This window comes from Heterodontus francisci, chromosome 17 (genome assembly GCF_036365525.1).
Source record: "Heterodontus francisci isolate sHetFra1 chromosome 17, sHetFra1.hap1, whole genome shotgun sequence".
Classification (NCBI taxonomy): Eukaryota; Metazoa; Chordata; class Chondrichthyes; order Heterodontiformes; family Heterodontidae; genus Heterodontus; species Heterodontus francisci.
This window is the reverse complement of record NC_090387.1, coordinates 50,243,683-50,267,680: the sequence shown is the minus strand read 5'-3', so window position 1 is coordinate 50,267,680 and position 23,998 is coordinate 50,243,683. Positions and strand designations below refer to the sequence as shown.

Here is a 23,998-nt window from a genome sequence, read left to right as displayed (position 1 = left end):
AACTAGTACTGATCCAGGGAGTCCCAAATTGAATTTCATCAATCTTTTATACAATCTGTTAAAGTTGCTGATATATTCTTCCATGGAACGACCATCTGTTTTCTGAAATCTATCAAATTCTGACCATGCCTCATAAACATTTAAGAGATCATGTTTCTTGTAGATTTGATTCAGGAACTCCAATAGAAGGTCCAAACCTTCATCGCTATCCAACTGATCAGCATCCATCTCTCAAAATATTTTACTTCTGATTTTGTTACTTTATTTCTTGCATGAAATGACAACACCAGGGCTATACCTTGTTTTCTCTTTGGTAGTGTTGTAGCTCAGGTCCATATATCCACTTTATTCTTCCACTGGTCATATGGTTCAGACCACGGGAACATCCAAGGGTAATCATACAGTGACCATTTACACTTGTTTTCTGCCATTTTCCACATTGGCCAATCAGATTTTAGTTTTATGTCAGAAAAATGTTCTTAGTTTCCAGCCCTCACCTTTTTAGCCACCCATTCTCTTCTACCATATTATATTCCAGAAAGCCAGGTGGTGAAGGATAGAATCTGGAGCTAATCTTTACATGCTTATATAAGCTTTTATTTACAGAGCTACACATTACAACACACACCTCCTAACCCAACAACCATAGTTTCAGTCTGTTCCCATTTGTAGGAGCACAAGTGAATCCCCAGTTAATGCCCACCGCTGACGTACAATTAAACACAATTAATATAAAATTAACAGGCATTTATAACATTCATTACCTAATTCCTTGAGTAACTTCTGCTTTATTCAGACCATTTAAACTTTTCATCATGTTTTTAATTTTTTAATGTTTTTTTAGTTATATGCGATCTGCATGAAGAAGCAAAATGGCAGAAGAAAACCCAGTTGAATAAATTATTTGAGCAACCTAATTGTTGAGTTTGGTAGTGCTCACTGTTTAATGAATAGTGGCTTTGAAAAAAAATGAATGGTGCAGTTTTTTCTTACTTCCTTGCTTGTTGTTATTTAGTAATTAATTTGAACTGCTTTTGATTGATCCACTTAGTCAATTAGATACTTGGTTGGTATGTTAACCAGTAGGGCCTCATCTCACCCAATCATCATTATAGATGTAATATTCAGGTGAAATACGCTGTAAAGTATCACAATTGAGGCTGATGCTTTAAAGGTGTGATAACAATGCATGCCTGCTAGATGTAAATTTTAATCATATAGATGTATAACTTGGGAAGATGAGGAGGAAGATGTGGAAAATTGAAGTATTTTGGTTCAACCAAAAAAACATCATTTTTTGGGGGGTTTCAACTGGCATCCAATGCTTTTTGTGAGCTAGTCTTGTCTCTTATAACCATGCATTTTTAGGTGCTGTATGCCCTTGTAAAGGCTGATACAACCAGGATTTAACAATGAACCCAAATGTAGTAAATGCAGACTAGAATTTACATACATTGAATGTTCAATTATTTTGAAAAGGAAAAATGATCACACGCAGGATCAGGGTAGTCCAGGCTAATTACTACAAGGTTTAATTACAAATTTAGATAATAAAACATAGGAAAAAGACAATAATTACAAATATCAAATTATCTCAGCCTACAACCATCCAAGAACTCTACATTCCCCCAACTCTGGCCTATTATGCATCCCCTACTTCCTTCACTCCACCATTGGCTGCCGTGCCTTCAGCAGTCAAGGCTGTCAGCTCTTGAATTCTCTTCGTAAACCTCTTAATCTCTCCACCACTCTCTCCTCCTTTAATAGTAGGCTTCAAACTTACCTATTTGACCAAGCCTTTAGCCACCTGTCTTAATGTCTCCTTCTTTGGCTCGGTCTCAGTTTTTGTTTGTACTCCTGTGAAACTTTTGGACGTTTTCCTACTTTAAAGACACTCTATAAATGCACGCTCTTGTATTGCAGGACACACAGAACCCACAAGGAGTTAAATTTACCTCCTTCAAAACTGTTGAGAAGAAACATAATGTGATACAAATATGGAGTTTGTCATAGAAAATTATGATATACTTCTGGTTAGAATAAATTTAACGTGCAGCCAGTTAAATTCAATTTTTCTTTGAAGTCAGAAAAGTTTTAAGATAAAAGGAACATTTTAGTATTATTTAGACATGCGACAATGCTGCAAAACTTTCTAAAATTATACGAACAAACCTATAGAATTCTTGAATAATTTTGGCACTTTCCTGGCCAGACTCTCCCGTGTTTGTACAGCTGCCTGTACTTGAATATAACAATTATCATTTCAGACACAGTTTTAATTAACTATTTTGGTCATTAAAAAAATTACAAAAGAGCATTCGCTTTAACTCCCGATTGCACAAGTATTAACTATTAAATTCCGGCACAGCATTTTAATGCAGTATCTGAGAGGATATCACTAATTTAATGGAAATTGGGATTATGTTTTATACATTGTAACATCTTCAGCTATTACAGTCGTGAGTACGGGTCCTTTTTCAGCGGCACCTCTACCCTAAGCAGTGTACAATTTACAAAGCACTGCATCATTTCATCTGCTAAAGAGGATTTAAATTATTTTCTGTGGAAAAAGTGCAAGGTATTTTGTTAAATTGAATAAAATGCCTATCCCATTCTGTAAGGATGTACCATCTCGCAAATACTCACGCAACCGAACTTGAATTGATGCCGGCGCGTCTTCATTTTGCTGCTGATATTTCACGTGGAATATTTTTGACCAACCGATAGATGAATATCCACTGTCAAAGAAAAATCCTATTTATCGGCGTAAGAAAGAACATTCCTGAACATGCTTGTGTTTTATAGTAAGCGAAATTATGGACAATGACTAAATACACTTCCTAATTCACAGATACATTCCATTACACACTGCAAAGATCAGTTCTTAATCGAAACGGTTGCACAAAATTGTAAGGTAAATACACTCACACACTACCTGTTGTTATTTGAACTCCACTGCCTTCTGGTATGCATCTGATGTGGCAAGATACAAAAGTCTATAGGAACGGCTGGTTTGTACATTTTTAAAGAACGGGGTACACCCTTTATGCGATTTAATAAATATTTTGTATTTCCACCAAAATACTTTTAATACTCTTTGAAGTTGCAATTGTAGTAAAACTTTCAGAATATATCGCATTCATGCATTAACTGCTTGAGAGGTGACGAGTTCGGCAATCAGAGCAGGTTTATATGATCGTGGATGTAAATAAACGATGAAAAGTGACATTCCTTCAGTCAACACTAGTCATTTACTATTTAAACAAAACACGTCCAGTTTATTAGAAATATGATCAAATGGATAATAAACGAGGAACAATTTCCCTGCTGTACTGTCCGTAAATGTCTATTTAAACTCACATGTCGATATATTATTCTACTTTGAATAAATTGCTTTCGATATATATTTATGTTTTGCTTTAGAGAATGCCGTAATGTTTTAGATTTATGGATGTGGCGCTCAGTGCTAACATTCATTATTTTAAAACAAAGGGAGTAAAATAGTGATTGTTTTAAGGGTTCTTTTAATTCAGCTGCACTGTTAATTTGATTTATTTGAGTTTATTATTCAATATAAATACGTCGTGGTTTCCTAAAAATTGTCTTTAAACCGTAAACTGGAGCAGGAATCAACCCAAAGCTGATGGAAATTATTTCATGACCAACAGACTAGAAATAACTGGGTAACAGAATTGCACAAATCCTGTTCGTCTGTTTAAGGCTGTCATTTATTCCTTCTTTTGGGATTTTGCATTTAACTTTTAATGTTTCTCCAGGCAGGATTTTGCAGTATTGTTATTGATAGGCAACCAATAAAAGAAAGTAAGCCCGCTAAAATCTGGTGTGTTTTGGGTGGAGGTTCCTTTTTTTAAACGTACGGGAACAAAAACAAATTTTGGTGTTTTATCGGAGCAGAACAATTGCAAACTTTAGAGTCAGCTCCAGAAGGGGGCGCAAGCTACCTGACCAGACAACAGACAGAGTGCATTATGGAAAGGTACACGACCATTTAGCTCGGCATTGCACAGAATGCAAGAACAAAAACTCTTCACAGCTCTCTGCCTTAGCCCTTGAAAAAAATCTGATCATAGAATCAGTAAATTAAAGATAAAAACAATTTTATGACTTGCTGCATTTCTTGATCTCACTCTCGACCTGATTCCAGATTCACTCGTGCCGTTTATACACGATAAAAAAAACCTAACCATAGACAAATTTCTGTTATTAATTTCCCCAATTTATTTTATTAGAAATGTTAGCATTCATAGATTTACAGACCAGGCTTCCAGCCTGTCTTTTGCTCATCTTTTACCCCCCCCCCCTCCCAAACTCTTATCTCAAAATTGTATTTAAAATCACACAGAGGTGGTCCAACCACGTCTCAGCACACACACACACACACATTCACATAAATAAATTCAAACCGATTATATTTGTTAGCCACATAGGCATAATTCCATCAGTTTATAATTAGATGTAAACGAATTACTAACACTAATACCCTTTTAATTCCACCGTATCATTACGGATATTTTTGAAATTCACTGTGCCCTGCAGGGAGTTACGTGCTGGAAGCTAAAGAATTTCCATTGTTCGGTAGGAATTAGGTTATTAAAAACTGTGAATGCGAGATTGCTTCTGCGAATCAAAGGAGATGTACAGTAATGGCAACATTAAAGCAGTTTGTGGTTCAGCTGGAGCGACTTGCTTAAATGGACAAGAGTCTGGCGCCTTCCACTGCCATTACCGTTCTTAATATGAAAATATCCTGTTTTTTGGGTTCCCTTTCCGTTTAATTTTTGCACATTTTCTTAAATATTACCGTGACCCGGTGTAGCAATTCAGAATCGCTATTCCCGAATAAAACTATGGAGTTTATGGAAGACTATTAAGTTGCATATGCTTAAAACAACTGACGCCCTTTTCCCGTAACGTTTGTCTCAGTGCTGTGCGAAACTAATTAGTTTCTTTCAAAAGCTCTGTATGAGTTTGATGCAGTTGCTCCGTTCTGAGTAGCATGTGGTATATATGATTATATAAAAATAAGGTTTTTTTTGACAAAGTCGATAGAAAGGGTATAGGTTTCAGAAGATACTTGGAGCCTGAATTTGCATTTAAGGTGTTTGCAGTACTTTAAACATATATATAAGGCAGAATGAAGGCGGCATTGTGTGTGTGCAGTCCGCTCCAGGCTTGTCCAGGGCTCCATGCTTTTGGCACGATCGCGCACTCAGGATTTTTTCATTATTCACCATGCGTGCTCTGCACTTGGACAGCGATTTCCTCCGTGATTACGTGTGGCGCGTCTCCCTGCGGGAAAGCTCCCCCGTGGAGAGGTCCTGATGGGTTTGGGCCTTACTTGAATTTCCCAGCTTATTATGTGTCTGCACTGCGCGCTAACGCAGTTCCTCAGCAGCCAGCTCCGCTTCCAGCAGCAGCAGCGGCACAAAGAGCTGGCTCTGCTGCCGAGCCGGGCAGCCGGACGGCGGTCATGGCACAAATCACCCCCCGCTCCCCGGCAGCACCGACACCCCGCTGAATATCTCCCGCACACTCCGACCGCCTGGAGAAACTGCTCCGCTATTTCTATGTGTGCGACTAACGGAGGATCGGGACACTCTCCGGGCAGGAAAAACAAGGGGCGCCTCGTACCGGCACTAGCTTTCTGGCTAAACAGGTGATCCCCCGTCAAAAAAAAAACGCCAAGTTTGTTGTTGTGGACAGAGTTAAAAGCGTCAGATTGACGGTTTTTTGTTTTGTTTTCACTTTTTTTTCCTCGTTTCTTTTTGCTGAGAATATTCGCTTTTAGTCCTTGAGGTCGCCGTTGACGGTGGGGGGGATTTGCTCGGAAGCAGCAAGGTGGAGGTTAATCCAAGTGGATTTCGTGCAACAATAGAAAAAAAGGGGGCAGCGGCACATTTTTTAATCGAGTTTTTAAAAAAACTAAGAAGCCCCCCCTTCCGTCTCCCGAGTCCCCCCGTCAATAATCACTTCTTGTTTTCGTGTGGGCTGGCTGGATCCCGCATCCAAATCCACCAGTTGCAAAGAAGTTGTGTGTTCGAGAGAAGAGGAGGAAAATAAGAGACATAGGGGAGTTTAAAAAAAAAAATCACTTGACTGAAATCTAGTTTTAGCACCACCGCGAACAAAAAAAAGTAGGAGGGAGACGTCACACGTAGTCCACTCCGAGAGGTTGAAGTTGCCGCATTGCAACGGGCAGGAGGAGGGGGCGAGAAGAGCACGGAGTAAGATTGATGTTTGGAGCTCCAGTCACTGCCCCGGACAGCGGCGCCCAGAAAGCAGATTCTTCCAGCAGAGTGAAGGACTGGACATGTCCAGACGCAAACAATCTAAGCCTCGGGCTGTTAAAGGTGAGCTTTTTTTTTATTATTACAGTTCTTTTAAAAAAAAAACGCGGGAACGGGCACAGAAACGGACTTCTCCGCGTGTGCGTCGCGCTTCTCTCCGCTGGCGCCCAGTTGGAGGTGGTTCGGAGAGAACGCACGCGCAACCAGCAGGGGCGGTGTGGAGATAAGCGGGCGGGCACGCGGTGAGGGCGGGGCTGGAGGCGCGAAGCCCAGGTGCTGGCACGTTCTAATTCCAGAATCCTCTTCGCGCCCTTGTTTATACAAAAGGGGGCGGTTACGATATGCGCGAGCTGGAAGGACGGTTGAATTTAAATATGGAAACAGAACGAACCCGCGCGCGTTCAGCACGTGACGTTCAGGTGAGGTGGTGTTGGGTTGGAACCAGGTACTAGGCTCTGGCCGCACTGTACCTGTGTTGCAACCCCGCCCCCTGGAAAGTGAGTTGCGCCTTTACTATATACTAAGACCCGTGTCAATTACGCACTGTATTGGGGTGGGGGCACCTAAATGTAATTGGCCACCAGCACATCAACAAGATCATCCCTCCACGCGCCTATGTAATCACCCCCTTTCTATTTTTGTTCTATATGTAAGGCATTTAGAATCGTTGTAAGAAACACCTAATGTAAGTTGTTAGCAAAGACGTGCTCATGAGTTGTAAAAGCAAAATGGAGCAGTTGGGTGATTCATATCATCTGAACTCTTAAAATGAGACTAGCTTGAGCTCACTATATTCCTGTGATTTTCCATCTGCTGATTTCAAGGGATGACAACTTGCAGACATGGCCTGTAATTTTCCGATAGGCTACTGTTGTCAGTTGTGACTCAGTACTGTAGATGGAAACTTTAGACTGTAATTTTTTTCCGCTCCTTTTTCTGTTATTTGTTCATGGGATGTGAGTGATGCTGACAAAGCCGCATTTATTGCCTATCCCTCGTTGCCCTGAGAAGCTTGTGGTGGGCCATAGCCTTTTTGGACCACAGTAGTTCATGTGGAGATGATGCTCCCATGGTGGTTTTGGGTAGGCAATCCCAGGATTTTGATGCAGTGAAATGAAGGAAAGGTGATTATATGTCCTTTGTCCGGACAGTGTCTAACATATTTAGTGCCATATTGGTAATGCACGAGCAGGATGCCTTGCAGGCAATACTTTCACCAAGAGATTATAAGTCCAAGTTTATTGAATAATCTAACCAAAAGCTTAGTAATAAATAAACGAACATACGAATTAGGAGCAGGAATAGGCCTCTTGGCCGTTCGAGCCTGCTCCGCCATTCAATAAGTTCATGGCTGAACTGATTTCTCCACATTTCCACCTACCCCCAATAACCTTCCACCCCTTTGCTTATCAAGAATCTATCTACCTCTGCCTTAAAAATATTCAAAGATTCTGCTTCCACTGCTTTTTGAGGAAGAGAATTCCAAAGACTCACGACCCTCTGAGAGAAAAAATTTCTCCTCGTCTCTTTCTTAAATGGGCGACCCCTTATTTTTAAACAGTGACCCACAAGCAGATGCATCCTTTCCACATTCACCCTGTCAAGACCCCTCAGGACCTTATATGTTTCAATCAAGTCGCCTCTTTCTCTTCTAAATTCCAGCGGATACAAGCCTAGTCTGTCCAATCCTTCCTCGTAAAACAGCCCGCCCATTCCAGGTAAACCTTCTCTGTTGCCTCCAATGCATTTACATCCAGCCTTAAATAAGGAGACCAGTACTGTACACAGTACTCCAGATATGGTCTCACCAATACCCTGTATAGCTGAAACATAACCTCCTACTTTTGTATTCAATTCCCCTCGTGATAAATGATAACATTCTATTAGCTTTCCTAATTACGTGCTGTACCTGCATACTAACCTTTTGCGATTCATGCACTAGGACACTCAGATTCTCAGAGCTCTGCAATCTCTCACCATTGAGATAATATGCTTTTTTTATTCTTACTGCCAAAGTGGGCAATTTAAAATTTCCCACATTATATTCCATTTGCCAGGTCTTTGCCCACTCACCTAAACTATCTATGTCCCTTTGTAGCCCCCTTATGTCTTCTTCACAAGTTACTTTCCTACCTATGAACATTTTGGGAGTATGATTCAGAAAGCAATCTCAATGAGATGTTCAAGTGACCATATTACCAACCCATTAAACTGGAGCTTGAATGTTTTACAGTTGTTTAGATTCTGGGATGAGATTATTTACATTGTGTTCACTTTGACATTTTTCTGTATAATGTGTGTCCACTTACAGTGTAATTGAAGGGTTAAATTTCTGTCTTTGCTGCACAAGATTATTGGAATGTGTTGCGCTGGACATTAACATTGATTTAAATATTACGTCTGTAAGGCTAACTGATGTAAATTTGAAGAGCAAAAAGCTTGTGTGGTTTATGTACATTTAAATATCAATTAGGTTACAGTTCTTTAATCAGTAACATTTTAACTATTTTAAAATGTAATACTCTAAATATGGGATTTAAAGTTGAATTACTTCATTTGAAAGTTTTTTGCCATATTTGAAAGCATTCCAGAATCTTAGAGCAGTACAAAACATTGCCTGCAAAATATTTTATTTATTTGTAGCATTACTGTTTATTTAATTGCAATATAGGACAATGAATTTGTATACTTAATACATGAAATAATGAATACATTTTTCAAAATATACAAATGAATTCCATTCATTGCAGTAATGATGTAAAAATGCAAAGGTAGATTGTAATAACATGTTGTACACCTTGATTGTGTGCTTTGCATCTGGACTGTTCCCACACAATGGGACATCACCCTGAGATAGTACTTCTGGTACCAGGCGAGTACAATTGGTATCAGGTTTGTATTCTGGAAGCAAGTGAAATGTGTGGAATGTCTGTGTGTGTGTGTGTACTTCATTAAGGGCACAGTATGAGGCACTCCTAGAGGGGCCAATTCACACTGCATGGGGTAAAACTGCAGTGTGATGTCCACGTGTTTAAAAGTTTCCTTGCCTCCTTGGAGCTCTTGCGCACTTTATGAATTTATTCGCAGCTTTAAATGTTTTGAGTGTTGGGTGCTTCTGCTCATGACTAAAAATTTTTAAATTAAACTGCTGCATACACAGACTTCTCATAGGTGTGACAGTTTGAATCTGAGCCAGGTACTGCCTGACTGGAATCAATTCTGTAGTTACCTATTGCAGTTCAGTATAAATGCACTCCAAGTGCCTTGTGAAGGCCAATAAGTCTTGGCTCCCACTAAATGATTCAGGCAGGCTCAGGCTTAGTCTACAAAAGAAGAATCTTTTCAGAAATGGTCTGTGTGGGGTTGGAGAGATATTCATGTGAATTGTTTCAAATATGGGCCTTTTGGTAATTGACAGCTGCTCATGCACATGGATCTTAATTCTATATTACATAAACTTTTGTGACCGTCAAGCCAATCTGTCATCTCTTTGGCGTTGCAGCTTTTGACATTTGTGACTTAACTGGTGATTATACGACTCATTATTGAAGGAGAACAAAACTCGGGGGGAACGGGGTGGAGAAGTACTTTCAATCAAGGCTGGTGGTGCTGAACTTTTTATTTATGTTGCTTTGCGATTTGTGATCAGGACTATTTAGGATGCTGATTTCCCTGTTTAGTATAATGTCCAGATGAAAATGGACCTCTGGATGTATAATTCTTGCAGATTTCTAACAAAGCAAAGATTTCCTGTCAGGAAGGAGTCACTTCAAAAAAAATTACATTATTTCTGAAAGTATTTCCCCTTACAGTATTGATTCTTCTTGGACTAGATGCTGAGCAATGTGACTAGCATAGATGTATTCTAAGAAAGGGGAGAAGAATTTGAAGGAATGATAGCCATGAATTAAGTGTAGTAAAGGACATATCTAACCTTTGCCTTGCCTTTGTGTCCATTTCTGTGTGCATTTTGGTTGTTGCTCAGGATCTGAGAACTGACCTGTGACAGGTGAGAATGGTTTTCGATCTGGGATCGGATGGATGGAATGCCTGGACTCTGCTGTCTGACCTGTGACAGGTGAGAATGGTTTTCTATCCTGCAGCAGATGGATGGAATGGCCTGGTCTCTGCTGTCTGACCTTTGAGAGGTGAGAATCGTTTATATCCCGGTCATATATTCCCTTTTATCTCTTCTCTTGACTCCGCTTTAGCCCTCCTCTCCTGTCTCCTCCCCTTACCGTCAGTCTGTCATGTCTCCCCTCTTGGGCACTTTGCCTCCCTAATCCCTACCCAAACCCTTTACTATTCCACTGCCTTCCTGCTGCAGTACCAAGCTTGAATTAGCTTTGATGAGTTCTTGTGTACCCTCTTGCTGTTGGGCATTTTTAAAGGTCCCATTAGGACACCAGTTGTTGCCTCCTGAAGAGCATCAACCCCAACTATCTCAACTTCCTCTTTTGTGCACGGTGCACTGGGGAAAATCATGCTGAGCTCCTTTTCATCCTGCTCTCCCCATCTACTGCTGTGTTCTTAGACTGTGCCAGCACATCAGTAGTTGCTGCCCTTTTATTACTTCCCCCAGTTTCACCTCAGATGTCTCATTGAGCTATTCTCACTCCTTCTTGCAGGCTCTCTCAGTGCTGAATGACTTTTCATCCTTGGTGATTTCAATCTCCATCTCAACTCACCTTGCCCTCTCTCCTCTGATTCCATTTCCCTCTTGTCCTCCCTTAATTTTTTTCCCTGCATATAAATGCTCCTATCCATATTCATGGCCAACCCTTCAACTGTACTATTTTGGCCTCCAGAGACTCATTGTCTCAATCACTGACGAAGCCATTTCTGATCACTTACTACTTCAGTCCATCCCTTACCACTCTGATCCTTTCCCCCCCTTCCAACACACTGCTTCTATGTCTTCCCTGGAAAAGAAATCTCCCCTAAGTCACTCGCAACTCCACTTTCAAATTTCCAACTGTCTAGCCTTTGATTTACCGCAAAACTTTTGCAGCTGTTGAGCTGCTGAATCTCTTCATCACCTTTGCATTCATTGTCCCAGTAAAACTCTTCCACCCTGGTTGTTTCCTTGGAATTGCCTCTCGTCATTGCTCCCTCAGTCCAAGGGATGCAGACTTGAACATGTCTGAAGCGCAACAGGTTTAGCCGCGCATCACCAGATCTGTCTTGACCTCATGAAGCAAAACTACTATAAGCCGAGATAACCCCTTGCCCTTGGTCCAAGTCTGTGACTTTCTCTAGCTTCTCTCTCATACCCTTTCTGAACTGATCTTGCCCATGAAACGCAACTCCTGTTCTTTTGATCCCACTCCCACTAAACTGCTGACCACCTAACTTCCCCTCCTAGACACCATGCTAGCCGACATTATAAATGGCTCATTCTTCTCAAGTGCTGTATTCTCCCTTTCAAAACTGCTATCTTTACCCTCTCAAAAAAAAACCCATCCTCAACTCTTCTTTCCTTGCAAGCTACTCCCCCATCTCCAACCCCCCCTTCCTTTTCAGAGTCCTTGAACACTGTGCTGCCTCCTAAATCTGTGCCCATATGTCCAGCACCTCCCATCTTTGAATCACTCAAATCAGGTTTCCACCCCTGCCACATCACTGAATTGACCTGAATGAAAGTCACAAATGATTTCCCCTGTGACGTGATGTGCTGTCCCTCCTCAGCCGTCCCTAGCTCTCTACAGTCTTTGTCATGTCGATTCCACCATCACTAACCTATTCCTTTACCTATTTCAAGCATATTGCTAATTTCTAACAGCAATGTGTCTCTTCCCTTGTCTAGCTGAGTGGCACTGCTGTCACTTGGCTCCAATTTACCTAACCAATTGTAGTATCTCCAGCGGTAGCTTCTCTTCCTATCCCCTGCATTGTTACGTCTGGAGTCCATCAAGGATATATTCTGGGCTCTTTCCTTTTCCTCATCTATATAATTGACAGTTGCTGCCGTGATCCAAAGACGTAGCATCAGATTTCACATGTACGGCTGACAACACCTAGCTTTACCTCTCCATCACTTCTCTCTACCCCTCCACTACTTCTGTTGTCAGCCTGCTCATCCTGCATCTAGTCTTGGATGCGGTGCGATTTCCTCCAGTTAAACATCGGAAAGAACAAAGCCATCGGCTGGAATTTTACTTTCGTCGGACGGGAGCCGTCCACCGACTGAAAAGTTGGTGGCGATCCTGCCTCCGCCTCCGCCTGGCCTGGGGATCTGAACTCAAGGCCGACTATCCAACCCGAACCCGACGGGATCCGACGACATGTGTCGGGATCGGGTTGCACTTCCGGGTCTGGCATTCGGGCTTGGTTCAGGCCGTGTCAGATACACTCTATCATAGGTTAGTGACTCCAATGTTAATTTAATTTTTGGACGAGAAAGGTGGTTTTGTTACAGTTATTTTAAGCTTGTGCAGATCAACAACAAAGTGAAAAACGGAAGGTAAGTTAACTGCTGGTCGGGTCAGGCACAGGAAAAAATGGAAGGGCTCGGGCCGGAAGTGGCTCTGTCTGGCTCAGGTTGGTGTTCTTTTTTGCAGACCCGAGTGGGCCTTTAATCCGGACAGCCTTTTACATTAAAAAAAAATTTATTCATGGGATGTGGGCGTTGCTGGCTAGGCCAGTATTTATTCCCCATCCCTAATTGCCTATGAGAAAGTGGTGGTGAGCTGCCTTCTTGAACCACTGCAGTCCATGTGGGGTAGAGACACTCACTGTGCTGTTAGGAAGGGAGTTCCAGGATTTTGACCCAGCGACAGTGAAGGAACGACGATATAGTTCCAAGTCAGGATGGTGTGTGGCTTGGAGGGGAACTTGCAGGTGTTCCCAACCATTTGCTGCCCTTGTCCTTCTAGGTGGTAGTGGTCGCAGGTTTGGAAGGTGCTGTCTAAGGAGCCTTGGTGCGATGCTGCAGAGTATCTTGTAGATGGTACATATTGCTTCCACTGTGCGTTGGTGGTAGAGGGAGTGAATGTTTGTGGCTGGGGTGCCAGTCAAGCGGGCTGCTTTGTCCTGGATGGAATCGAGCTGTTTGAGTGTTGTTGGAGCTGCACCCATCCAGGCAAGTGGAAAGTATTCCATCATATTCTTGACTTGTGCCTTGTAGCTGGTGAACAGACTTTGGGAAGTCAGGAGGTGAGTTACTCGCCACAGGATTCCTAGCCTCTGATCTTTTGTAACCGTAGTATTTATTTGGCTACTCCAGTTCAGTTTCGGGTCAATGGTAACCCCCACGATGTTGATAGTGGGGGATTCAGCGATGGCAATGCCATTGAATGTCAAGGGGAGATGGTTAGATTCTCTCTCGTTGGAGATGGTCATGTCTGGCACTTGTGTGGCGCGCAGGTTACTTGCCACTTATCATTCCAAGCCTGGATGTTGTCCAGGTCTTGCTGCATTTCTACATGGACTGCTTCAGTATCTGAGGAGTCGTGAATGATGCTGAACATTATGCAATGATCAGCGAACATCCCCACTTCTGACCTTATGATTGAAGGAAGGTCATTGATGAAGCAGCTGAAGATGGTTGGACCTAGGAACTCCTGCAGTGATGTCCTGGAGCTGAGATGATTCACAGCCGCCTTCCTTTGTGCTAGGTACGACTCCAACCAGCAGAGAGTTTTCCCCCTGATTCCCATTGACTTCAGTTTTGCCAGGCATCTTTGATGCCAAACTCGGTCTAATGCTGCCTTGATGTCAAGGGCAGTCACTCTCACCTCACCTCTTGAGTTCAGCTCTTTTGTCCATGTTTGAACCAAGGCTGTAATAAGGTCAGGACCTGAGTGGCCATGATGGAAGCCAAACTGAGCATCACTAAGCAGGTTATTGCTAAACAAGTGCTGCTAGATAGCACGACACCTTCCATCACTTGACATTTGATTGAGAGTAGACTGTTGGGGCGGTAATTAGCCGGGTTGCACTTGTCCTGCCTTTTGTGTACAGGACATACCTGGGCAATTTTCCACATTGCAGGGTAGATACCAGTGTTGTAGCTGTACTGGAACAGCTTGGCTAGGGGTGTGGCAAGTTTTGGAGCACGGGTCTTCAGTACTATTGTCGGAATGTTGTCAGGGCCTATAGCCTTTGCAGTATCCAGTGCCTTCAGTCATTTCTTGATATCATGCGGAGTGAATCAAATTGACTGAAGTCTGGCATCTATGTCCACCGAGGGGCTTTAGGAGCAATTCTCTTACCTCAACTTCAGCGACAACCAATGGTTGTGATGCACACTGTCACAAGCCTCAAGCAAAGTTTCCACTGCTTGAACCAGTCTGGAGGAGATCTGCAGTACCCAGCTGAGAAAGTGGCAAGATTTGTGATAGTATGCTGCATGTTTCACATTATGAGGGAACAGCCTGTGCCATCACCTATCAGGCAAAAAGCTGAGGAGCATGAGGTAGAAGAAGAAGAAGAAGAAGAGGAGGAGGAGGAAGTGGAGGATGAGACAGACCTGCTTTCCTCATTATTCCCATTCTGATGGAGTTAGAAGGAGCAGGGGTGCTCCCTTGACTCTATGGTACTTGTGATTGCACCATCTCCCACTGCCACTCCACCAGTCACTCCTAGGACTCACCTTCAGGCCGCTGCCATTGAAGCAAGGCAATCTGAAATTCATCTTGATGCTGGGGACTTCAGGAAGAGGCCGAGTTGGATCATCAACTCGGCACTTCTGGCTGAAGGTTGTTGCACATGCTTCAGCCTTATCTGTTGCACTGATGTGCTTGGCTCCCCCATCATTGAGGTTGGGGATATTTGTGGAGCCACCTCCTCGAGTTAGTTGTTGAATTGCCCACCACCATTCACGACTGGATGTGGCAGGACTGCAGAGCTTAAATCTGATCGGTTGGTTATGGGATCGCTTAGCTCTGTCTATTGCATGCTGCTTACGCAGTTTGGTGTGCAAGTAGTCCTGGCTTGTAGCGTCACCAGGTTGACACCTCATTTTGAGGTATGCCTGGTGCTGCTCCTGGCTTGCCCTCCTGCGCTCTTCATTGAACTAGGTTTGGTCTTCTGGCTTGAGGATAATCGTCGAGTGGGGGATATGCCGGGCCGTGAGGTTACAGATTGTGATTGAGTACAATTCTGCTGCTGATGGCCCACAGCACCTCATGGATGCCCAGTTTTGCAATGCTAGATCTGTTCAAAATCCATCCCATTTCGCACAGTGGTAGTGCCACACAACATGATGGAGGGTATCCTCAATGTGAAGAGGGGTCTTGGTCTCCACAAGGACTGTGCGGTGGTCACTCCTACCAATACTGTCATGGACAGATGCATCTACAGAAGGCAGATTGGTGAGGACGAGGTCAAGTATGTTTTTCCCTCGTGTTGTTTCCCTCACCACCTGCTGCAGACTCAGTCTAGCAGCTATGTCCTTTAGGACTCGGCCAGTAGTGGTGCTACCGAGCCACTCTTGGTGATGGACATTGAAGTCCCCCACCCAGAGTACATTCTGTGCCCTTGGCACCCTCAGTGCTTCCTCCAAGTGGTGTTCAACATGGAGGAGTACTGACTCATCTGCTGAGGGAGGGCAGTAGGTGGTAATCAGCAGGAGGTTACCTTGCCCATGTTTGACCTGATGCCATGAAACTTCATGGGGTCTGGAGTCGATGTTGAGGACTCCCAAGGCAACTCTCTCCCGACTGTATACCACTGTGCCGGCACCTCTGCTGGGTCTGTCCTGCCGGTGGGACAGGACATACCCGGGGATTGTGATGGCCGTGTCTGGGACATTGTAAGGTATGATTCCGTGAGTATGACTATGTCAGGCTGTTGCTTGACTAGTCTGATGGACAGCTCTTTGGCACAAGCCCTCAGATGTTAGCAAGGAGGACTTTGCAGGGTCAACAGGGCTGGGTTTGCCTTTGTCCTTTCTGGTGCCTAGGTCGATGCCTGGTGGTCCGTCCAGTTTCATTCTTTATTGACTTGATGGCGGTTAGATACAACTAAGTGGCTTGCTAGGCCATTTCAGAGGGCATTTAAGAGTCAACCACATTGCTGTGGGTCTGGAATCACATGTAGGCCAGACCAGGTAAGGACAGCAGATTTCCTTCCCTAAAGGACATTAATTGAACCAGATAGGCTTTTACAACAATAGAGAATGGTTTCATGGCCATCATTAGACTAGGTTTTAATTTCAGATTTATTAATTGAATTCAGATTCCACCTCCTGCTGTGGTGGGATTCAAATCCATGTCTCCAGAGCAATATCCTGGGTCTCTGAATTACTAGTACAGTGGCAATACCAATGCGCCACCGGGTCCCTGGGCTCTCAGTTGGTCTGAGGCTGGGCTTCCACCTCATTGAGGCAGCATGTGCTGCCTCACGGAGCTGCAGTCCAATCAGCGGGCTGGCAGCTCTTAGTCCCAGCAGCGCCACTGAGTGGTTGCCACTGCTGGGACTGCAACCCAGCTGAAGACCGAAGAGGAAGGACGGCCCCGGGAGAAGATACGTTTTTGGGGCCTTGCCGGGGGTGATCGGTTGGGCCCCTGCAAGGCAAGGGTGGTCGATTGGGGGTGACGGGGGTCATGTTTGGGGTGGGTGATGCGTCGGGGGTGGCCCTCCGTTGGGTACCTGATCATGAGGTGTTAACTGGCCACTTAAGGACCTTGATTGACTTGGGGTGGGTGGGCTGGTTTTCGCACCGCCGCCCGGCATAATATGGCGCTGGAGGTAGGAGAGGGTCGCAAAGAGCTCCCCCGAGGCTCCTGCTTTTTAAGCACCCCACCGGCGGTGGGGGGGACGTAAAATTACGGCCATTGGCTTTGGCCCTTCCACAAACACGATTCCATGCCGTCCCTGATCACTGTCTCAGGCTGTAACTACGTTTGCTGTCTTGTACTGGACATTAACTTCCAGTTACAAACTCTAGACTTCACCTGCTTTCGATTAAGTATACATTCTATTGGACCCTGAGCTGAGCTTCCAAACTGATACTTTCTGCATCGCAAAGGCTGCCTGTTTCTACTTCTGTAATATTGCCTGTCTCACCCCTGCCCACTTTCTGAAACCCTCAACCTTAGTCATCTCAAGGCACGATTGTTCCAGTGCTCTCCTGACCGATCTCCCATTCTCAACCCTACTCTGCTGCCTGTATCCTGACCTGCAAGTCCTACATGCTCATCACTCTGGTGCTTGCTTACTTGCATTGGTTTCCAGACCCTCAGCGCATCAGGTTCAAAATTCTCATCCTCGTGTTAAGATCTTTTAAAAAATAATTCTTTAATTGGATGTGGACACCCTAATTGCCCTTGAGAATCTGGTGGTGAGCTGCCTTCTTGAACCGCTGCAGTCCATAGGTGAGAGTACACCCACAGTGCTGTTAGGGAGGGAGTCCCAGGATTTTGATCCAGTGACTGAAGGAACAGCGATATATTTCCAAGTCAGGATGGTGTGTGACTTGGATGGGAACTTGCAGGTGGTGGTGTTCCCATGCATCTGCTGCACTTGTCCTTCTAGGTGAAGAGGTTGCGGGTTTGGAAGGTGCTGCCACTGTCTGTCGGCGTTGGAGGGAGTGAATGTTTAAGGTGGCGGATGAGGTGCCGATCAAATGGGCTGCTTTGTCCTGGATGGTGTCAAGATTCTTGAGTGTTGTTGCAGCTGCGCTCATCCTGGCAAGTGGAGAGTATTCCATCACACTCCTGACTTGTGCCTTGTAGATGGTGGACAGGCTTTGGGGAGTCTGGAGGTGGGTTACTCGCTGCAGAATTCTCAGCCTCTCACCTGCTCTTGTAGCCACAGTATTTACGTGGCTGCTCCAGTTCAGTTTCTTTTCAATGGTAATGCCCAGGGTGTTGATAGTGGGGGATTCAGCAATGGTGATGCTGTTGAATGTCGAAGGGAGATGGTTAGATTCTCTCTTATTGGAGATCGTCATTGCCTGACACTTGTGTAGTGCGAATGTTACTTGCCACTTAGCAGCCCAAGCCTGAATGTTGTCCAGGTCTTGCTGCATATGGATACAGACTGCTTCATTATCTTCGTGGCCTTGATCCTCTTCAGGTATAAAAGTGTCTGGTAACTCTGCGTTCCTCCAATTCTGGTTTCTGTATCTCCCACTCCTTTCACCCTTCGATTGGCTGCTAAGCCTCCAGCTGTCTAGAACCTAAGCTCTGGAATTCCCTCCTGAAACCTCTTAGTTTCCACCTTTCCTCCTATTAAGACCCTCCTTCACCCTCTCTTAGTCACCTCCTCTTTCTTTGGCATGATGTCACTTATGTTTCTGTGTAGTGCCATGGGAAGTTTTTCTACGCCATAGGTGCTATATATAGGCAAATTATTGTAATAAATTTTTGCTACCTTAAGTGTATTCTAATTTTGTGATTACTAATGGTCTCCAAGTGGCTTGTTTGCTCTCTAACTAGAGAGAATGTCCAGTTAGATTTAGCATTGACTAATCTTCTGATAAGCTGAATGCACACAATAAAAGCAAAATACTGCGGATGCTGGAAATCTTAAATAAAAACAAGAAATGCTGGAACCACTCAGCAGGTCTGGCAGCATCTGTGGAAAGAGAAGCAGAGTTAACGTTTTGGGTCAGTGACCCTTCTTTGGAACTGACAAATATTAAAAATGTCACAGGTTATAAGCAAGTGAGGTGGGGGTGGGGAAAGAGATAACAAAGGAGAAGGTGTAGATTGGACAAGGCCACATAGCTGACCAAAAGGTCATGGAGCAAAGGCAAACAATATTTTAATGGTGTGTTGAAAGACAAAGCATTAGTACAGAAAAGATGTTGAATATTGCTGTTCAATATTCAGTCCGTTAACACCTTTTCTGTGCTAATGCTTTGTCTTTCAACACACCATTAAAATATTGTTTGCCTTTGCTCCATGACCTTTTGGTCAGCTATGTGGCCTTGTCCAATCTACACCTTCTCCTTTGTTATCTCTTTCCCCACCCCCACCTCACTTGCTTATAACCTGTGACATTTTTAATATTTGTCAGTTCCAAAGAAGGGTCACTGACCCAAAACGTTAACTCTGCTTCTCTTTCCACAGATGCTGCCAGACCTGCTGAGTGGTTCCAGCATTTCTTGTTTTTATTGCACACAATACTAGCCAGAAGTTAGTCTTTAGATCAAGTATGATTGGTCAATGCTAAATTTAACTAGACATTCTCTCTGTAGTTAGCAAACAAGCCACTTGGAGACTATTCATGATCACAAAATAAGAATGCACTTAAGGCCACAGAAATTTATTACAACAATAATTTGCATTTATATAACACCTTTTAATGTAGAAAAACTTCCTATGCCACTCCACAGAAACATAATTGACATCAAGCCAAAGAAGAAGCGGGTAACTAAGAGTTCTGCAGAGATCCACTCTCCATTCAGGTGTCTATTTACTGATATTGACTCAGAGCCCTAGTTTGATGAAACATGCTGCAACAATTTCCAGAAAGCAGAATGATTTGGATAACAGGGAAGATCAGACAACCAAAATTATGGGGAAGTATACTGCTACATTATGGACCTGCTTCAAAAAATGTCCAACAATTTTGAGGTATGTGATTTATGACCCATCCCAAGTATAATGGAAGATGGTTTTAGATCATTTTTGCTGTCTTTATAACCCCTTTTCTCAAAAAAGGTGGGCAACTTGTAACGCTTTCTGTCATGTCTAGAAATTATTACAAACAAAGTCAACTGTACCTCTTAGCATTTCCAAAGCATTCAAAAGAAATGTGATCTACATCTAATTGAGAAACTACTAACCTCTTAGAGGAATCTGTTAAGTTGCTGAATTGAATACTTGAGTTCCTCAGACAGCAAATGTCATGGAATGATAAATGCAAGTTGATCTTAATATAACACCTGTATAGCTGTCCCTCAGAATTCTGTTCAGCCCAACATGGTGAATATAACCAAAGCGCCATACAAAACTTGGCAATGTAATAAATAGTGATCATGATAGTAGCAGTTTTCAGGAGGACATAGACTGGTGAGATGAAATGGGCAGGCATATGGTAAATGCAATTTAATACAGATAAGTGTGAAGTGATGCAATTTGGGAGAAACAACATGGAGAGGCAGTATAATTTAATGGTACTATTTTGAGGGGAGTTGGGGGGTGCAAGAACAGAGGAGCCTTGGGGTGCCTACTCATAAATCTTTGAAGGTGGCAGGGCAAGTTGAGATGGTGGTTAAGAAAGTGTATGAAATACTTCACTTGTAAATAGGGGAACTGAATACAGAAACAGGGAATAAAAACAAAACACTGCAGATGCTGAAAATCTGAAATAAAAACAAGAAACGCTGGAAATACTCAGCAGATCTGGCAGCAACTGTGGAGAGAGAAGCGGAGTTAACGTTTCAGGTCAGTGACCTTTCAGAACTGGCCGAAATAAATGTAAAAGATTTTAAGCAAGTAAAGCGGGGGTGGGGCAAGAGATAACCAAAGACATGGTGTTGATAGGACAAGTTCACAGAATAGCTGATCAGAAGGTCATGGAGCAAAGGCAAACACTATGTTGATGGTGTGCTGAAAGACAAAGCATTAGTACAGATAGGGTGTTAATGGACTGAAAACTGAACAAGTACAGACATGAAAAAACACAGTGGGTAGGCACAGTAAAAACAAACTGTGAACAAACTAAAACAAAATAAACACAAAAAATAAAAGAGAAAAAATAAAAAATAACTAAAAATAAAAGTAAAATGGGCCCATCATGCTCTGAAATTATTGAACTCAGTGTTCAGTCCGGCGTGCCTAATCGGTAAATGAGATGCTGTTCCTCGAGTTTGTGTTGATGTTCACTGGAACAGTACAGCAATCCCAGCAACCGGAAGCTCGGGGTCATGCTTTCGGACTGAGCAGAGGTGTTCTGCAAAGCGGTCACCCAGTCTGGGTTTGGTCTCCCCAGTGTAGATGAGACCACATTGTGAGCAGCGAATACAGTATACTACGTTGAAAGAAGTACAAGTAAATCGCTGCTTCACCTGAAAGGAATGTTTGGGGCCTTGGATATGAGGAGAGAGGAGGTAAATGGACAGATATTACAACTCCTGCGATTGCAGGGGAAGGTGCCGTGGGAAGGAGACAAGGTGGTGGGGGTAATGGAGGAGTGGACCAGGGTGTTGCGGAGGGAACAATCCCTTTGAAATGCTGACAGGGGAAGGGAGGGGAAGATGCCTTCGGTAGTAGCATCATGCTGGAGGTGGCGGAAATGGCAGACCATGATCCTTTGGATATGGAGGCTGATGGGGTGGAAAGTGAGGACAAGGGGAACCCTGTCGCGGTTCTGGGAGGGAGGGGAAGGGTTGAGGGTAGAGGTGCGGGAAATGGGCCAGATGCAGTTGAGGGCCCTGTCAACCACAGTGCGGGGGGTATCTTCGGTTGAGGAAAAAGGAAGACAATATTAGAAGCGCTGTCATGGAAGGTAGCATCATCAGAACAGATGCGTCAGAGACGGAGAAACTGGGAGAATGGATGGATTCCTTACAGGAGGCAGGGTGTGAAGAAGTGTAGTCAAGGTAGCTGTGGGCGTCGGTGGGCTTATAATGAATATTAGTAGACAGCATATCCCCAGAGATGGAGACAGAGAAGTCGAGAAAGGGAAGTGTCGGAGATGGGCCATGTAAAGTTGAGAGAAGGGTGGTAATTAGAAGCAAAGTTGATCAAGTTTTCCAGTTCGGGGCGGGAGCAGGAAGCTGCGCCGATACAGTCATCAATGTACCGGAAAAAGAGTTGGGGGAGGGGGCCTGACTAGGACTGGAACAAGGAATGTTCGACATATCCCACAAAAAGACAGGCATAACTACGGCCCATGCGGGTACCCGTAGCAACACCTTTTACTTGAAGGAAGTGAGTGGAGTTGAAGGAGAAGTTGTTCAATGTGAGAACAAGTTCAGCCATGTGGAGGAGGGTGGCAGTGGATGGGGACTGGTTGGGCCTCTGTTCAAGGAAGAAGTGGAGAGCCCTCAAATCGTCCTGGTGGGGGATGGAGGTGCAGAGAGATTGGACGTCCAAAGTGAAGAGGCGAAGGTTGGGGCCAGGAAACTGGAAATTGTCAAAATGGCGTAGGGCGTCAGAAGAGTCACGGATGTAGGTGGGAAGAGGCTGTATTAGGGGAGAAAAGATCGAGTCAAGATAGGAAGAAATAAGTTCAGTGGGGCAGGAACAGGCTGAAACAATGGGTCTGCCGGGAGAGTCCTGTTTGTGGATTTTGGGAAGGAGGTAGAAGCGAGCTGTCCTGTAAGAAACAAGGAAATTCTGCTAAGCCTTGACAAATCTCTGGTTAGGCCTCGGCTGAGGTATTATGTACAATTTTGGGCACAGATGTCATGGCTCTGGAAAGGGTACAGAGGAGGTATACCAGAATGATACCAGGGATGAGGAAGGTCAGTTATGTGGAGAGTTTGGAGAAGCTGGGATTGTTCTTAGAGCAGAGAAGGTTAAAGGGAATCTTAAAATACAGGTATTCAAGATTGAGGGATTTTGATAGAGAAGTAGGGAGAAACTGTTTCCTCTAGTTAGTGGGTCGGTAACCAGAGGGGAAATGGGAATTTTTTTTCACAGATTCCATAGGGACTTTAGAAAGGCAACTGGACATGAACAGGACTAATTTTCAAGGTTATGAGGATAAAGCTGGGGCATGGGACTAAATTAGATGGCTTTTTCAAAGAGCTGGCACAGGTTTGACAGGCCGAATGACTGCCTCCTGTGCTGTAAGGTCCTATGAAAAGTGACCATGTTCTCTTTGCTGGTAATAGTAACTCCCTCTCCAAGAATCAGCAATTGAAAAGATGCATACAAGTTTGGCATGTAGGTGGTCAACTGTTGGATTTAGTTTGACAGACTGTTACGTACCTACCTGTCTGATCCTGCAATTAGACATTTAATTCCTTGGGTTGGAAATCCTATCCAAACTTCACTGTTTTGCAGGTGACTAGAAGGGTTGTCAAGAGTGGAAATGTAGCACAACTTGCCATATTTGGTCGCTCCAATATTCAAATAATGAAATATTGCAGCCCTGTTTGACAGATTGTAATGAAAACTTTGTCTTATCTCTTGTTGCTATACTTAGTACTGTCTGAAACAATGGAAGCCAGTGGACTTTGAGACTAACTTATTGTATGTTGCATTCCTTCTTACACAACATTGGAATGATTTGGGCAGGCATTCAATCCCTTAAACATCATGACTGCAGCAATATCACAAGAGTTTCAGGTACTTAAATTAAAATTTAATCTAAATCTAAATAACCTTTTGTAGGGTGTGCATTTGCTGGCCACATGCCTTATTTCATAATTTTTGACTCTGCTTTTCTGTCAACATTATGCATTGTAAATTTCTATGTTAACATTTTGTATTCAGTTTTAGTATGTCATGTTACTAAGTAGTTGTAAGGATCGACTCCGCACGTGGGTTTCCAAAGTGCCCCTCTGAATTGTGTTGCCATCTTGTGTATAGTTTAAAAAAAAAACTTGCATTGACATAGGCAATTTAATAATTTTCTTTGACCATTGCAGGAGCTGTGCTTCAGCATGTTGTATTGATCCAAAAAGTCTACACAGAATTCCAATGACAAAGCTTCATATAATGCTTTGTCTAGCTATGTAACTACCTCCCAGCCATGTCATATCCTGCAATTATAACTTGTGTAAATACAGAAGTTTAAATGTAACATTAATCATCTCTTGCTAAATCAGGGTGGTTTGACCAAAT

General features: G+C 43.5%; 1 protein-coding gene across 6 annotated transcripts in view; it reads left to right on the top strand.

The window, feature by feature from the left end:
• Positions 1–5,214: 5,214 nt before the first annotated feature.
• znf423 (zinc finger protein 423) overlaps positions 5,215–23,998 on the top strand; it is a 385,448-nt gene continuing 366,664 nt past the window's right edge. For all 6 annotated transcript variants that reach the window (XM_068049400.1, XM_068049399.1, XM_068049398.1 and 3 more), the window contains exon 1: positions 5,215–6,371. In XM_068049400.1, coding sequence (XP_067905501.1) covers positions 6,332–6,371 — 40 coding nt within the window. In that variant the 5' untranslated portion in view covers positions 5,215–6,331. The remainder of the gene's footprint in view (positions 6,372–23,998) is intronic.